The sequence below is a fragment of the Panulirus ornatus genome, chromosome 1 (genome assembly GCF_036320965.1).
Source record: "Panulirus ornatus isolate Po-2019 chromosome 1, ASM3632096v1, whole genome shotgun sequence".
In the NCBI taxonomy this organism is placed as follows: Eukaryota; Metazoa; Arthropoda; class Malacostraca; order Decapoda; family Palinuridae; genus Panulirus; species Panulirus ornatus.
The window spans coordinates 58,335,123-58,352,102 of record NC_092224.1 but is presented as its reverse complement, the minus strand read 5'-3'; the positions used below and the strand labels follow the sequence as shown (position 1 = coordinate 58,352,102).

Below are 16,980 nucleotides of genomic sequence, written 5' to 3'. Positions count from 1 at the left end.
CAGAAAAATAAAAACAATAACGCTTGTGTACACTCTCTCTGTTTCTCTGTATTTTGCCGGTATATTTACGTGCATCTGTGTCTTATTTACGTGTTCGGTTGTGTATTTACACATATTTGAACAGTGGTTACCTTTCTCCGCTTAGAAGTGGTTATTACACAGCGAGTGAGACTAGTCAACTTGGGTGAGGTTGTATCATAGTTAGTGGAATGGGAAAGAGTCCACCATTCTCCTGCTCCTGCGTGGAGTGCAGCATCGAAGATGGAGGAGCCCCATCAGAGGAGTTATTGGGGTTATGAAAATAACAAGAAAATAGTATTTGAATTTTTTTTTTTCTGTGGTCTTAATGGTTGTCTCGACTTTGTACAATTGGTTTAAAAGAATATTTCGAATGACAGCGCCCCCAGGGACAGTACCCACTCGTGAGAAGATAAACAGAGCTGTTCCCTTGCCCTCGAAACAACTTACTATCACTTGAGAGCTGGGCAACCAGCGGTTTAACGCCCCAATAAACTTTCATTCGACAACAAAGTAACACAGCTTATCGCACGGCCCGAGCGAACAACACCAGATGGCAACACCGATATCCACAGACACCTGGCAGTCCTTGCCTGTGTTGCCGTTGTGAGGAGAGTCGTCTGCTAACTCCGGGGGGGGGGGGGGGGGGGGGGAGAGAAGAAAAAAAAACCGCGCGAAATTGGAGGTATAGATTGAGTGGTCCTCACCCCGCGCCGTCTGGATAAATGTGGAACCACATTTTCTACACATTTAGAAAACGTGATGTCTGATTTCATGTCTTGATATGTTATGCCTTTATGAATTAATAATTCCCGTCGTTGTTCATCATGTAACTGCAGTGAAAAAAAAATGTCATTGATGTTATTGACCGAGTATACAACCTTGTGTCAGTGTCGAGTCACCCATTTTGGTTGCGACGCTCGATTTCCCTCCGACCAACCCTGACTTGTGGTACATACTTGAGTAAATGATTATAACTGACCAACAGAAACAAAATTGTTGATTAGCTGCATATTAGGTGGTTAATGGAATTTTTAATGCAAATTAGTTTTTATGATAAATTTTAAAGATTTTTCTTTATATATTACATATGTGTATAGTTATGTGTGTATATATATATATATATATATTTTTTTTTTTTTTTTTTGCTTTGTCGCTGTCTCCCGCGTTTGCGAGGTAGCGCAAGGAAACAGACGAAAGAAATGGCCCAACCCACCCCCATACACATGTATATACATACGTCCACACACGCAAATATACATACCTACACAGCTTTCCATGGTTTACCCCAGACGCTTCACATGCCCTGATTCAATCCACTGACAGCACGTCAACCCCGATATACCACATCGATCCAATTCACTCTATTCCTTGCCCTCCTTTCACCCTCCTGCATGTTCAGGCCCCGATCACACAAAATCCTTTTCACTCCATCTTTCCATCTCCAATTTGGTCTCCCACTTCTCCTCGTTCCCTCCACCTCCGACACATATATCCTCTTGGTCAATCTTTCCTCACTCATTCTCTCCATGTGCCCAAACCATTTCAAAACACCCTCTTCTGCTCTCTCAACCACGCTCTTTTTATTTCCACACATCTCTCTTACCCTTACGTTACTTACTCGATCAAACCACCTCACACCACACATTGTCCTCAAACATCTCATTTCCAGCACATCCATCCTCCTGCGCACAACTCTATCCATAGCCCACGCCTCGCAACCATACAACATTGTTGGAACCACTATTCCTTCAAACATACCCACTTTTGCTTTCCGAGATAATGTTCTCGACTTCCACACATTCTTCAAGGCTCCCAGGATTTTCGCCCCCTCCCCCACCATATGATCCACTTCGGCTTCCATGGTTCCATCCGCTGCCAGATCCACTCCCAGATATCTAAAACACTTTACTTCCTCCAGTTTTTCTCCATTCAAACTTACCTCCCAATTGGCTTGACCCTCAACCCTACTGTACCTAATTACCTTGCTCTTATTCACATTTACTCTTAACTTTCTTCTTTCACACACTTTACCAAACTCAGTCACCAGCTTCTGCAGTTTCTCACATGAATCAGCCACCAGCGCTGTATCATCAGCGAACAACAACTGACTCACTTCCAAGCTCTCTCATCCCAACAGACTTCATACTTGCCCCTCTTTCCAAAACTCTTGCATTCACCTCCCTAACAACCCCATCCATAAACAAATTAAACAACCATGGAGACATCACACACCCCTGCCGCAAACCTACATTCACTGAGAACCAATCACTTTCCTCTCTTCCTACACGTACACATGCCTTACATCCTCGATAAAAACTTTTCACTGCTTCTAACAACTTGCCTCCCACACCATATATTCTTAATATTTTCCACAGAGCATCTCTATCAACTCTATCATATGCCTTCTCCAGATCCATAAATGCTACATACAAATCCATTTGCTTTTCTAAGTATTTCTCACATACATTCTTCAAAGCAAACACCTGATCCACACATCCTCTACCACTTCTGAAACCACACTGCTCTTCCCCAATCTGATGCTCTGTACATGCCTTCACCCTCTCAATCAATATTCTCCCATATAATTTACCAGGAATACTCAACAAACTTATACCTCTGTAATATATATATATATATATATATATATATATATATATATATATATATATATATATATATATATATATATATTATATTATCCCTGGGGATAGGGGAGAAAGAATACTTCCCACGTATTCCCTGCGTGTCGTAGAAGGCGACTAAAAGGCGAGGGAGCGGGTGGCTGGAAATCCTCCCCTCTCGTTTTTTTTTTTTTAATTTTCCAAAAGAAGGAACAGAGAAGGGGGCCAGATGAGGATATTCCCTCTAAGGCCCAGTCCTCTGTTCATAGCGCTACCTCGCTAATGCGGGAAATGGCGAATAGTACGAAAGAAAAAAAAGAAAGATATATATATATATATATATATATATATATATATATATATATATATATATATATATATAAATATAATTTATTTATTGAAATTGATTTTAGTCTGTATTATGAGCGCTGAACCTTAGAATCTCCATTGCTTGGCTTATAAGCCTAAATTCATAATCCAATCCAATGCACAGGATTCGAAGCTAACTCAGATAGATTCTGTATGCCAGGGTAGTAACCCCGATTTTGAGCACGATCTGCAACACTCGGTTTATACAGCACCTTATTCGTCGTCTTGGGAGAGGTCAGTTCCGAGTTTCGACTTTATGTGCTCCTAAGTCGATTTCAGTCTCGAGCCATGGAACGCGTTATCCTGCAAATGTAAATGAGGCAGTACTTATGCAGCCTGAGAAGCAGGGTGATACCATTTTCAGCAAAGTCTCCCCTTTACCCTACCCTGTTGGTCGAGCGTGTTTGTCCGTCTTCTTTGTCAGTATGTCTTCTATATGTCCTTTAAAAACTCTTCCTTATCTACTTGATGGATTATCCCCAAACTTGTTGGTAATGTATGATCGTAGGAGAAACTAACATCACCTACCTCAGTAAACGGTAATGTTATCCCTACAAGTCATATTCTCTGTAAAGAAGAACAACCACTGAAAACGGGTGAAACGTGACGTCATGGAAGTGTTGTAGAGGAGGGCACTGCTGGTCCTTACTCCTCCTCACCGAGCAGGTGGCAGCGGAAGGCGTGACGAAGAATGTGTTATTGTGATCAGTGAAGAGCCATCATTCTTTTACTTGACGAGACGTAGAGAGGAACTGTTGCTGACCGACGGGGAATCGCAAGCGACAAGGTGAATTGGTCATAGCGCTTCAGGGTTGCAGCAAGGTAGTCGCTTAGATGTGGTGTAGCTTGTGCTGCCTCGCAGCTTTGGGCTTCGGTACTCCGTTCGAAGCAGACGACAACCAGGTTCGTTCATGTGCTCGAAATTCTTTCTTACTTGTAGGTCCAGTATTTTATGCTGTTGAAAGTTTATGGCAATAAATGCCCAGGAACACATCTGCGTTACCATATATATATATATATATATATATATATATATATATATATATATATATATGAAGCACATACTACCCCAAGGACAGGATGGACTTCTTTGAACTGAAAATTTCATTTACGAAATTGAATTCTGTTTTGTCAGCTAACAGTGGTCCAGCCTTCTTAAAGGTGACTTTTCACACGCACGGTAACCTTAATTAGGCGTCCGGTAACACGTTCATAATTACTCAGGGATTTTTTTTTATTATTTTTTAGAGTTCTTGTGTTCTCAGGACCTCTTTCTAAAGTCTATTGTAGCTTTAGTAACGTTGCGCTACTTTCAGTGGCAGGGAAATGTGGACATTTTTTGAGTGAGAATTTCTTTGACGACTCTGTACTCCCAGTGATACAGCCTCGATCATGGTGTAACCTCCTGCAGGCGGAGTCCGGTTCCCCAGACACACACACACACACCCCGTGTCTCCCACCTCTTCAGCACGGCGGTATGACCTTCGTCAAAGGTGTAACGACGTGATCCTTCACCTAACCCTCCATGTTGATGTCAGGAGGCCAAACCGTCACTCGGAAGGGTCAAAGCCTCGTGCTTGAGGTTCATACCTTTGTGTTCAGATCACTCGACCAATGGTCTCCACAACGATATATATATATATATATATATATATATATATATATATATATATATATATATATATATAGATAGATAGATAGGTATATATTTAGCCTGGCCACACATCAATGAGGCTAGCTGATTTAATTTGCTTTTGTTATACACGAAAATTGAGTGGAATTCGTTGTAATTGGCTTGTTATATGAAGTTCGCGGATGTAGTTCGCCAAGGGCGGCCACTTTGATACTTGCATGGCTAACTGTGTTTAACACATGCTGACCATCATACGTCCATTCACTCGGGATTTATTTTTGATGAACGAGGAAATGTGGGCGGGTCTTTGAAACGCAGGTTTTCGATATTTTATGCATACTCTAAACAAACGTGGAATATATCAGTGCTCCGAGTATATTAATGAATTCTGGATTTGTAAAACTATATATATATATATATATATATATATATATATATATATATATATATATATATATATATATATATATATATATGGTTACCTTGCCGAGTTTGTATCATCGCTTTCAACTAAAGAGTCAAGGAACTTTTCGCTCCAAAGGCGTCCAAAATATCCCTGCTTCTGATTGTAGCGCACAGCCTCGAAGCTTCAGAAAAGCTTTCTGGTGTTGTGTGGTGGTCAAGATTATATATTCATATATTGTTATATATGTATGTACACGCTGTATGTACACGCATCTGGGAGTATCATCTCGTTCCACATCTTGGTCCCTGACCAAGCTTTTCTGGTGAAAGCTTGATACACTAAGCTGTTGGAAGCCGCAGCGAGTTGTGCACCCGGGATATATTATAGCCTATGTTTAAGTGTAATTTCTTTAACTCAGTTTTGAATCCGGGATACCTTACGTAATGTGTGCAGTATTTTCAAAAGTTGAATAACATTATTATTATTAGTAATAGTATTTCAATTATTATTATTATTATTATTATTATTATTATTATTATTATTATTATTATTATTATTATTATTAACCTTTTATTTGAATTCTAGGAAATAACTAAAACTTTTCACTGGTAACTTTATAAGTCTGCCTAAGTCATTAGTACATTACGTGATTACATTTGAACTCAAGACACGGAACGTTCCAATACTCTCCTGGTGTATACCTCTGTTATGGATCCACTGTCTTTGCTGTTGTAGTTCCCTTCAGGAGCGTGAGATATTGGTGGGTAATTAAGATGCTGAAATGAAGTGTTGCGTGAGGTGTGAGGCATTTTAGCGTTTTATAGGTCAGCCGTGAAGTTGGGATACAGTGGTGGTGAAGTGTGGTAATTACCTGTGTTGGTACATGAGTGGGAGGGAGTTCTACACCCGTGTGGCCACCATCTCGTGAGTTTTATCTGTTGTTATACAACGTTTTAAACTTGCGGATACTTTCTGCATTTACAGGACCATGTGTGTGTCTGTATGTGTGCGTGTGTGGGGGGGGGGGGGGGGGGTTGCCAATTGCGTGTTACGGGGAAAAGAGTTTTATATTCGTGTTGACGCAGCCTTATATATTTTTTTTTATACATGTACCCTCTCTTCACCTCTATATGTGCACACACACACACACACACACACACACACACACACACACACACACACACACACACACACAAGTCCAAACCGGGTACCCATTTATTGAACAACCTCGGTGGCAAAATGAACAGCTACGATTGTAAATTTAAGATATCATGATACAGGCGAACGTCAGCGTGGAAGAAGTTCTCAACTTTGGCGGCCATTCTAATATAAACAAACATAAATTTTGATAAGCGTACGGGAATGTACGTCTTCGAAATGACGCTTCACAAACCCTCGATAATTCAGAGATGCACGACTTAGTTGCGTATCTGTGTGTTTATCCTCGTTCCATCCAAAACTGTTAAAAACGGTCGTCCCGCGGGTTTCACACGCCGAGCCATGTGCCAATAGTTTTGCGCTGCGCGGAGGATGAGGAGGGGAGAGAAGAAGGACACTTAACACCAGCCGGACCGCTAATCGATACTGGTGGGAAATGGAGATGCATTACACACACACACACACACACACACACACACACACATCAGTTTAGTAATGATGATACGGGTTATAGGCTTTCCGGCTTTTGGCCTTTCGTAAGGTTTGTGTCGTCTGTTAGTGGGTTCGGGTTCCTAGGAAGGTTGTCACCTTTACACGTAGGAAGCCCATGTAGATGCTCACCTGACGGAGGTAAGTAGGTGAGGGAGTCGTGTACATCCGTCAGTAGCTCAGTGAGAGGAAAAATAAATGGGTTGCGAATTGTAGCTTAAGGATTATAGAGTTAGGGATGAGGGAAGAGTGCCTGAATTCAGGGCAATGGAGGCTCAGAAGACGATCCCTTGCATAGCTTCAGGTGCCAGGGTCACGTGAACCCCACACGCGTCAAGGCCCCAGCCCTGACTGGCACCCCAGCACGACAAGCCCCCCGCCCCCCCCCTCTCCCCAGTTCACACCCCAGCACGACAAAGGACCCCAGGACTCGTCGTACCCCAGCACAAGGGTCTCCAGCCTCACGCCCTTACATGGCAAGTCCCCAGCCGAGGCTTACACCCCTGAAGGACAAGATCCTTCCTGTCCTACCCCTCCTCCCAGTCCAAGTCACCCGCCGTCGCTGACGGAGTGAGCGATGCCTCCACCTGACACCTGGACCTTCAAGAGCCTACTGAAGACGAGAACCCGAGCGAGGGACGTCTCGACTTGTCACTGGGATATTCCATACCCATGTCTGCCGTGCTGCCTCGGGTGAACGAAGCTATCGTTAAACACTAGGTGTCGCCACGCATTCCCCTCACCTTGGCGATACTTCGCTTAACATCGACCATCAGAGAGGCGTAGATTTTTTCTCGAGCATACAAGAAATGGTAGCCTTAAAAAAATCTCTTTAGTATTTTGTACAACAAAACTGTTGTTAACGTTGCTGTGTCGTATAGCGAAACGTTTGCTTAAAATTACACTGGCATGTCGTATAGCGAAACCGTCACATCAACTCTCTCTACATCGACGTGTTTAGTGAATTATTTCGGAGCCTTACTGTGAAATACAAGGTTCATGTTGGCGGCGACCATATTGTTGAGCCAACGTCTGTCCTTTGATGTGTGAGTTATCAGAGGACATATATTACTGGCCAAAAATCCCTCCCTTCTCTCCCCCATTTTGCTGAGATTATGGTGAGGGATTACAGCATATTACTCGCCAAAAATCCTCCCAGTTGGGGGTTATGGGGAGGGATTACAGCTGGGGGGGAGGGAGAGAGAGAGAGAGAGAGGACCCCACCAGACGGGGCGATTGTAATTAATAACCGTGGCGAACTAGGAGGAGGGGGAAGGGGGCCTCTGTAGGTGCTGGGCCTCCCCCAACAGTTGGCTGTGGTGTGGCAAGGTCCTGCCTGACCTTGGCTGGGTCCTAACCCTGAGTTGTTCTCTGTATGTGAAATACATTCATTTCCTGCACACACACACACACACACACACACACACACACACAGGTACGGTAATGAGAATGGGACTCGCTGAAAGACGGCCTCGGTGTGATTTATTATCGAGCAGGAAATAAGCTTCAGGATTCTGGGTGTCAGAGAGAGGAACTTGGGAGTCGACATCGCCCCGAACCTGTGGCCAGAGTCGTACATTTGAATAGTTGGGGAGACAAACTGTCTGCTGGCAAATAGCAGAATAACTTTCAAGTAGGAGGATGAGGAAATGTTTAGCAAGCTAATCGTATCCTACAAAGGCCAAGACTAGAACATGCTTCTCATGTTTGGTCATAGCACATAAAGAGGCACAAGGAACTCGTAGAGAAGCTCCAGAGGAGGACGACAAAGAGGTTGCCAGAATTAAGAGAGATAAGTGACATTGAAAGACCCGGAGGCTTTGTATTTACCCACCTTGGAAGAGAGAAGGGTGAGGGGGCGACCTGATCACAACCTTTTATGTTTTTGAAAAAGGTCGACGAAGTAGACATTGGACACTTAAAGAGCAGCCACAGGACATAACTTGAAATTAAGAAACCTGTAAATAAGGATGAATAGAAGTACGGTTATAGTGTGACTTGTGGATGATTGGAACATTGTGGCTGAGGACGTGGTAAATACAGACAGCATGCATAGATTCAAGAGGTTGTATGATAATAGAGAGTGCTCATGATATAGGACTCCACGAGTGTGGAACTCCCTCCCCGTACGCTACAAAATGGGTAATTACCAGAAGTCATCCTGGGCCAGTCGAATTCGGACTCGCGTGGGTTCGAATCCTGAGCGTATCCCAACTGTTGATCCTCCCGTTTGGTAAGTGGGTACTTAACGCTGTCTGGGAGAGGGAAGGGGTGTGCATACATGCATACGTTGAAGTAGAGACATTGATACATAAACACGAGGTCAAGAGACTGGGCAACACAAATGTAAGAGAAATCTCCCGTAGCACAAAAGTAGTAATCAAAGAAATTTTTTTTCTCTCTCTCTCTCTCTCTCTCTCTCTCTCTCTCTCTCTCTCTCTCTCTCTCTCTCTCTCTCTCTCTCTCATGCCACCACCACGTTGGAAAACAGGACTTTTCACGCGATCGGAGAAGTTAAGCAACGTTGGGTCTGGTCAGTACCTGGATGTGGTGACCATTCACGCCTTAGAGCATCAGATGCTGTTGCCATATGTGGTACAGTTCATTAGTGTTAATTACTTTCCCACCCTTCACCCATTCCATCTCTCAGCTCCCCTTCCTCCTCCTCACCTTCCTTGAAAGAAAGCATGAGTCACGGGAGTGTGATGTCTTGGCCACCATTCCACCTGACCCTTGTTAACCTTTTGTCTCTTGTTCGTCCACAGATACTCCAGACTCCCCTGGTCGACCTCTGATCATGGGTTTCAGCTCTCGCTCCGTCAACCTGTCCTGGACGCCCTCCCAGGACACGCACAATTCACCCATTACCCATTACATCATCCACATCAGGTAAGTCCTCAGTTCGCGCTATCCCATTCCATGATCCACTTAAGTTTTCGTTTTGTCCAACCTCGTTCGCCACCCATTGCATCGTCCACTTCGTATGAGGTGTTCAGGTTACGCTCTCCCATTATCCACATTAGGTGTGTCTTCAAGTTACACCCCCCACCCCCATTCGTCGCCCATTATGTCATCCAAATGCCTCCTAGTAATGGAGGGGATAGAGAAGTATTAAGCAGCAGTGACGTTCTTGTTCATCATTCATTTACAACCCCACTTCCCCTCTTCCCTTCCTCCCATTTATTGATTTCATTCTAGATTTATAAATTTCTTAATTGATTCTTCATCGTATGTCTTGGCTGGCAGGTAAGTGTCCACACGTAATGGTATTTTTCATCACTTTAAAAGTGCTTTGTAAGTTTCTGTGTGTGAGTGTGGTGTCGATGCAGCTTCGTGTGATGCTCTCGAGGGGTCACTGTAAGTTCGATCAGTTCGAATCTTCAGCAAAGTTCAGCGAGTTTTCATTGGCGCTGGTATCGTTAACTCCTTTAGCGAGACGGTACGACCCTTGAGCACGATGGTGTGTGTGACACCATGGACATAGCAGTACGACCTTTGGGTATGATGGACCTGGCCTTCAACCTGACCCTCAAGGATCAGGTCAAAGGTCACGCCATCATAGCCCCTCCAAGGTTCGTGCGATCCTGCTCTGGAGGGGTCGTACTATCGTTTCATAAGGTCGTTCTCTTGTCCTCAAGAGAATAAATTAGTTTATATTGTGGGAGAGACTTGGGAATGTGGAAGATTTGATTCGTTGAGTGTATATGTGTTCCGTTTTTACGGAGTCCTCCGTAGGTTTTGAGTTTTAGAGATATTCATTATCTAGACATACACATCGACAAAGCATTTGAGTGGTAGTATGGGTGGAGGGCGCATCTCAAGGGGTAGGTGGAGGCCAGAGTGTACAGTGGGTACAGTACATCGACGTAGGAGGGTGACAGGTCGTCGCTGGATGTAGATGATGGTAGCCGTATCTCCTACCTGACACTCCATCCTTACCATCCGTCGTTCAGGATTGTCCAGCTTGCTCTTGTCGATGCATCGTGTGTCTCCCATTCGAACGGCAGTTCCCCCCGCCCTCACCCTCTCACGGGAGGCTAGGGAAGGGGACTTAAGAGGGACTAGGCTCCGGGTCGTGGTCCTCGTCTTCCGCCCTCTGTCTTGATGGAGAGGCGAGGACAGAGCCAAGGTCCTCTTCTTCCTGGTTGGAGGTCTTCTGATGAGGGGAGCCATATGTCCGGCAGGACAGTCAGGGTGTTACATGGAAACCCCTTCCTGTATACATGTGGGACATTTGACGTGGCTGGACGACGTAGGTATAGGAGGGGGAAGGGGAGTGTCTGAAGACTCATGTTCAGCAGTGGTAGGAGGTCGATGAGAGCATGATCTGGTCTCATGCTTCCCACTGCAAAAACGTTTTACGACTTGAGAACAGTTTTAGGGTATATGTCCAGTGTCCCAGCAGTGGGAGCAGAGTGGAGGACTCGGTGTCCAGGGTCGGATAATGGAGGGCGGGAAGCAGTCCCTCCCTGGTAACTTGTGTTCTGTAGGAGGTGGTTCCTCTCCACACTACCACAACACTGTTAAGGGTCTTGCCGTGCTGCATGAACCTCCTGGCGGAATGTACCCCTTCCATGTTCCTGACGTGGTCAGGGGATAGGTAATGTGGGTAACGTGTTAGGAAGTATTCTGGATATTTCCTTGGCTGTGCTGGAACGACTTGTTTGGTGAGGCGAATACCTGCTGTGGCTTCACTGACTGCTGTGTCTAGCAGCGTTTGCATGGAACGAGCGACGCAGGCACACCCTGCTCCAGTGGATGCTGTACGTATGTACACGTAGGGTTGTATGACGAAATTTGCCTAGCATGGCTTGGCACTAGCGTTTTTTATGGCACTGTTGGTGTTGGGTGAGAAAGAAAATCTTCCATACTTTACACGGGGTTTCAAGGAGGAATGTTCGTCTTCGAAGTTGTTGGTTCTGCCCTTTCTGCTGGCGTTGAACCTCCCAACACTGACGTGGGTGGAGGAATCCATCTTCTACGGCCGTTGGTGACGACCAACCTTTTGCACGCCTCTCACCCGCCTGCATGGTTGGACCCCGAACCTTCAAAACATTCTTCACTCATCCTTCCACCTCCTCCTAAGTTTCCTCTATTTTCCCTCCAGCTCTGACCTGTATACCCTCTTAGGGCTGCTACACACGCTCAGTTCTTTTTCCACTCATTTTTAATTATGGAGGACAAAACTGTACAGTTAAAGCCTGAACGTGTAGGTGGAAAATTAACTGTACAGTTAAAACTAAGAGAGAACCTGAGCGTGTGTTTCTACCTTTAGTCATCCTCTCCTCACTTTATGCTCTCCATGTGCCCGTGCCATTTCAGCACACCCTCTCCAGTTCACTCATACGTACTCCTCTGAACAAGAGACCAGTATCGCTAATGAGTACAACCTGCAAGACACTAGAGAAAATAATGAGGAAGCAGACAGAAATCCTTCACAGCAGGCAGAAGCTCCGTACGTGGATAACAGCACGGAGTCAGAAGGGAACTGGTCATGCTTGATGAGTGACTTGCCTCTATGAGGAAGAGTATGCAGCGATATAAAGAATGAAGGTTGCGTGGAGTGGACTGTCATTCTTTGGACAACCAGAAGACATTTGGAGATAACCAACCTCAGACTCAAGAAGACTGGTGAAAAAGCGAGGTAGCCAAGCCAGACTGGGGCTTCAGGAGGGCTATATGAAGAGACAGGTGGTTATACAGCTGAAAGGAATCAAGGGTATGTGTCAGGCTTGGCGAGAGAGACGTGTGGGGTTGCCCGGAGTTCGATGCCAGGTGCCAGCCCTATATCCCGTCCCTGTAAATATACCGCCAGAATAGGAAGAATGAACCTGATTTTATTTGCTGATGATGCTAGAATTATGGAAGAATGGCGAAGGAAGAGGGACTGCAGGCTGCTGCAGAGGCCTTGGCGTAATGCAGCTGGGGTTAGACAAGTGGTTAATGAATATTTAGTCCTGGAAAATGAAAATCATGAAGGGGGAGAGGGGAATTAGTGGACTAGGCCCTGAGTGGCATATGAGGTAGACAAACTGCAAGAGCAGCTCTGTGAATGGGACATAAGAGCTGACCTCACGTCGAACGCGTCACTAGAGCATCGCCTGAAATGATCTCAAGGAAAGAACACTGTCTTACCATTCTTCTTGCGCGTTTCTATATCATTCCTCACGTGAGAAGATCAGAATGTTGCGGTACATTCCAGCTAAGCTTGACGTCCGGTAAATACAGTAAGCCAGTCGAGTGGTATGAGCCCAGCAGAGAGAGAGAGAGAGGAGTGTCCTATGCCTTCCACTATCACAAGCGCCCTGGAGGGGACTCGGTGATCTGTTGCTGTTTGAATTCCTTTGTATTCCTCGTTATAACCAAAGACAGGAGGACATAACGAAGTGGATACAACCGTTCTCTGAAGTTTAGAATCCTGAACATGAGAACACAGTTGGATTTTGGACGTAAAATGTGTCGTGAGGGAGGTAAGGAGGAATGTCCTGAACAGCTGAGTTGTGGAGCGAGGTAAAGGATGAGGAGGAAATTACAAGTAGCTTTGGAAAATTCACAGAATGATAATGATGAAAATATAAGAGGTCAAGTCGCACGATTGTAAACCTCCTTTTCCCATAGGTATAGATAGGTCATATCATTTAGGTAATAACACACGTAGACACACAAATATAGAAATGTGTGTGCGAATTTCATCATCATCATCTTTATCATCATCATCTCCAGACGCCATGATAATGGTATATGAATTTGTCATCCTGGCCAGAAAAATGAATTTTTCCGAGGCACCGGGACTGAGGCGATTTTTCACCCTGGAAATTCCCCAAACTGGGTGACGCCTCGAGACCGAATTCTCTTAGACATCGCCATTACGAATTCAAGGTACGATTTACCCGTTGTGGCGGCTAACTAAACAGAGCGTATTAAGTGACCGCGTCTCCTGCTGGAGGACCGACCGAACTCGCGAGCTGACTTTTCCTTTTACGCCCACCATCCGTCTTGTAGACCGCCTCCGTATGTATCGGACACCTGCAGCCATTAACTTTGAAAATGAATTGGAGAAGTGCAACGTCCAGGGGAGGGGGGGGGGGGGGGGGAGACGGGCAGGTGGGAGGAGGGAGGCAGGCAGGAGGAGGAGAGAGGGGGGGGGGGGGGGGGACGGACGTGAGAGGGAAATGGGAGAGGAAGGATGGGGAGGTTGGGGGAGGGGAGCGAGTAAATTTAGGAGCATTTTCCGTAACCAACACAAATTGCCGGGAGGAACAGAGTCGCCGCGAGATATAGTCGGCCGCATAAATTAAGCTTAAGCGGAAACACCCGTAAGTTTGAATTAGGGTCAAACTGCCCCCTCATTTTCTCTGGAACTCTTACGCTCCCGCAGGAAACAAAAGTTAACTTTTGTCCCCCTCGTATTCTCGACTTTTATCAGACGAACAGCCGTCATGCAGCCTCACGCTGTGTCCGTCTTCCAGCATCTATCTGTATCTATTGCTCAGAAGTTCCTCTGTATATCTGAATTGGTTCTGGTCACTTGGGAAGGGAACTTATACCACTGAGTTTAACATCCTTGGGTCAGTTGTGTGTCTGTGATGGTTTGTCGTTCAAGTGTTTCGGATGGTGTTAGATATTACTCGTGTTTTGCCAGAGGATCATCACAATATATGGTGTTTGAAAAGACTGCTAATGTCTGCCTTTTTTTCATATTTGATCTCTGTTTCTCATGTTAACGAGGTAGCGCTAGGAAGAGACGAAGAAAGGCCGCATTCGCTCATATCCGTTCCCTGACTGTCATGTGTAATGCAATGAAACCACAGCATCCTATCCACATCCAGACCCCACAGACCTTTCCATGGTTTACCCAGGGCTGATTCATATGCCCTGGTTCAGTCCACTGACAACACGTCGGCCCCTGTACACCACATCGTTCAAGTTCACTCTGTTCCGTGCACGCCTTTCACCCACCTGCATGTTCAGGCCCCGATCGCTCTAAGTCTTTTTCACCCCATCCTTCCATCTACATTACTGGAAATCAAGGCATATCATTTAGTGTCAGAACTCCACTGGTACCGAAACGCATTCCCCCGCCTATTATATCACTATTTTTTTTCTTTTTCAAAGTTCACCTCGTCTGCCGGACATGATCCCAGTTCACACCGACGATCGCTCTCATTTAATTGACTTAAGAACTCCTGAGGGTACGATTTTTACCTATATAAAATTTCACGAGCTTCATCGGGAAAAGAAATCGCTGAATTCAACGCGTTTTATGCAAGTAATAATGACTCATATGTGAGACTTGTTTTAACCTCCCGTTTATACACTTCATCTAAACAACCCGACAAAAATGGGGAGGATTTTGAAGTCATAGACCAAATTCAAGTAATTTTATTTTCAGTTTATTAAAGAACTTCATAAGTCGTAAAGCTTGATCCATATATGGCAAGAGGAAAGTTGTAGTCAAGAAAGTATAATGTCGAGCCTATCTTCCTTCCCAAACTCTTAAGGACGCTTACCTGATATCAAGGCTCCGTCTCCTCGACCTTAATGTCCGTAATATTCACAGTGCCTGACGCTTGTCTCTGATGGCAGTGTGTGTAAGGTCAGTTCCGCTGAGGTTCTTGCAGATCTCTTCTCGCGAAACGGCATAACCGGAACCAAGATATGAATTGCTTGAAATCTTTCCGCAGATGACACCGCGCCTGTTTGATCTCTACGAGCAAAGTAGAATATCTGATCACTGGTTTCCGGCTCCAGAATTCATACGTTCTGGACAAATGCGACATCTTTTCTTCTACGTCTTATTGGAAAGAAATAGTACAGTTAGGCACACGCTGTTGCCTTCGACAAGTTGGATGGTGTTTCGACCCCCAAACTCACTTTCCTAAATCACTTGGCATAAGGTAGACACAGGTACCGCGGACGTGGGACCTCCAGGTCTCCTGTTGTTGGTCTCTCCTGTGTGCTCCATACCTCAGCTGGTACCAGATCCCCTTACAGTACCGTAACCTGGTACTTGGTATGAGGTATCCACTGGCACCACCCGACTTGTAAGATGGAGTCAGGACTTGTCACTGTTTTTAGGAATCCAGTAACACACACACACACACACACACACACACACACACACAACACACACACACACACACACACACACACACACACACACACACACTACACTTTAGTTAACTAGTATTACATACACTACACTTTATTCACCTAGTAATACATACACTACACTTTAGTTAACTAGTAATACACACACTACAAAGTTAACTAATGTTAATGCTTCTGTGCTGCCTTCACTGTATTGATAAGCTAGGGCTGCGCTGAGGCCTCTTAACACGGCTGGTTTAGCTGTTCAAGTGTTGTCCCAACACAGCTAGTGAGAGCACGCAATACGTCACACAGTCATTACCATATACCGGAGGATGACTGGAAGATGTCTCAGAGGAACAATTGCTTTTTTAAAGCTGCTTATAGGCTGGATTTTGCGAACCTTCAACACGAGAGAGGCGTATGTACCTAGTAGTGATTTTCAAAGCACTTATATTCTCAAGACTAAAGAATACCATTGTATGCTATCCGTAGCTTACGAGACGGGCGAATTTGTCGATTTAGAAAATACGCAACGATTATTCGCGGCCTGTATTAATCCTGTTGAATATGAAAACCATTTAGGAACGACTGAAATCTCTAAACTCCATTTCTCTGGAGCGAAGGCGTAAGAAATGTAACCCAATTCACAGATGGAAATTCCTGGAGAACCCGGTGTCTAATCAGCACCCAAAACTCATCACCTTTTGACATGGCAGACATGGATGTGAGAAATGACACCACTACAAGCAGAGGTGTTGTGAGAGTAGTGTGAACAAGTGGACCTCATAACTCACAACTTGTGGGTATTAGAATCTGTAATGAGCACCTGGTGAATAACTTAAGAAACTCGAAAACTCGTTTGTGTAGTTATATGTAACGTACACCTTACCAGTCCCTGGAGCTTACGTGGCCTTGCTGGTCACGGCACCAAACAGCACTTGTGATCAAAATAGCAGCGGTGAAGCCTGGTCGTGGCCACGTTGATCTGTGGAGCGGGACGACCCTCCACTACCAGGGGGAGGTATGTCAGGAGGGGGTCAAGGATCCAGCGGCTCCTCCACCACTTACAGGTGACAGAAGATCAATGGTTCTTGGAAATGCTCGACGTCCTTCAGGGAATCCAATGATTTAATTACTTTGTCGATTTGATTACTTTGTCATAATGACTCGTCATTTCACTTGATATAGAT

The 16,980-nt window shown here is 45.0% G+C and overlaps 1 protein-coding gene across 2 annotated transcripts in view; it reads left to right on the top strand.

Annotated features, from left to right (window-relative positions):
* The window catches only part of Ptp99A (Protein tyrosine phosphatase 99A), a 1,440,930-nt gene that overhangs the window by 332,813 nt on the left and 1,091,137 nt on the right, over positions 1-16,980 (top strand). For both annotated transcript variants that reach the window (XM_071662728.1, XM_071662717.1), the window contains exon 3: positions 9,463-9,586. In XM_071662728.1, coding sequence (XP_071518829.1) covers positions 9,463-9,586 — 124 coding nt within the window. The remainder of the gene's footprint in view (positions 1-9,462; positions 9,587-16,980) is intronic.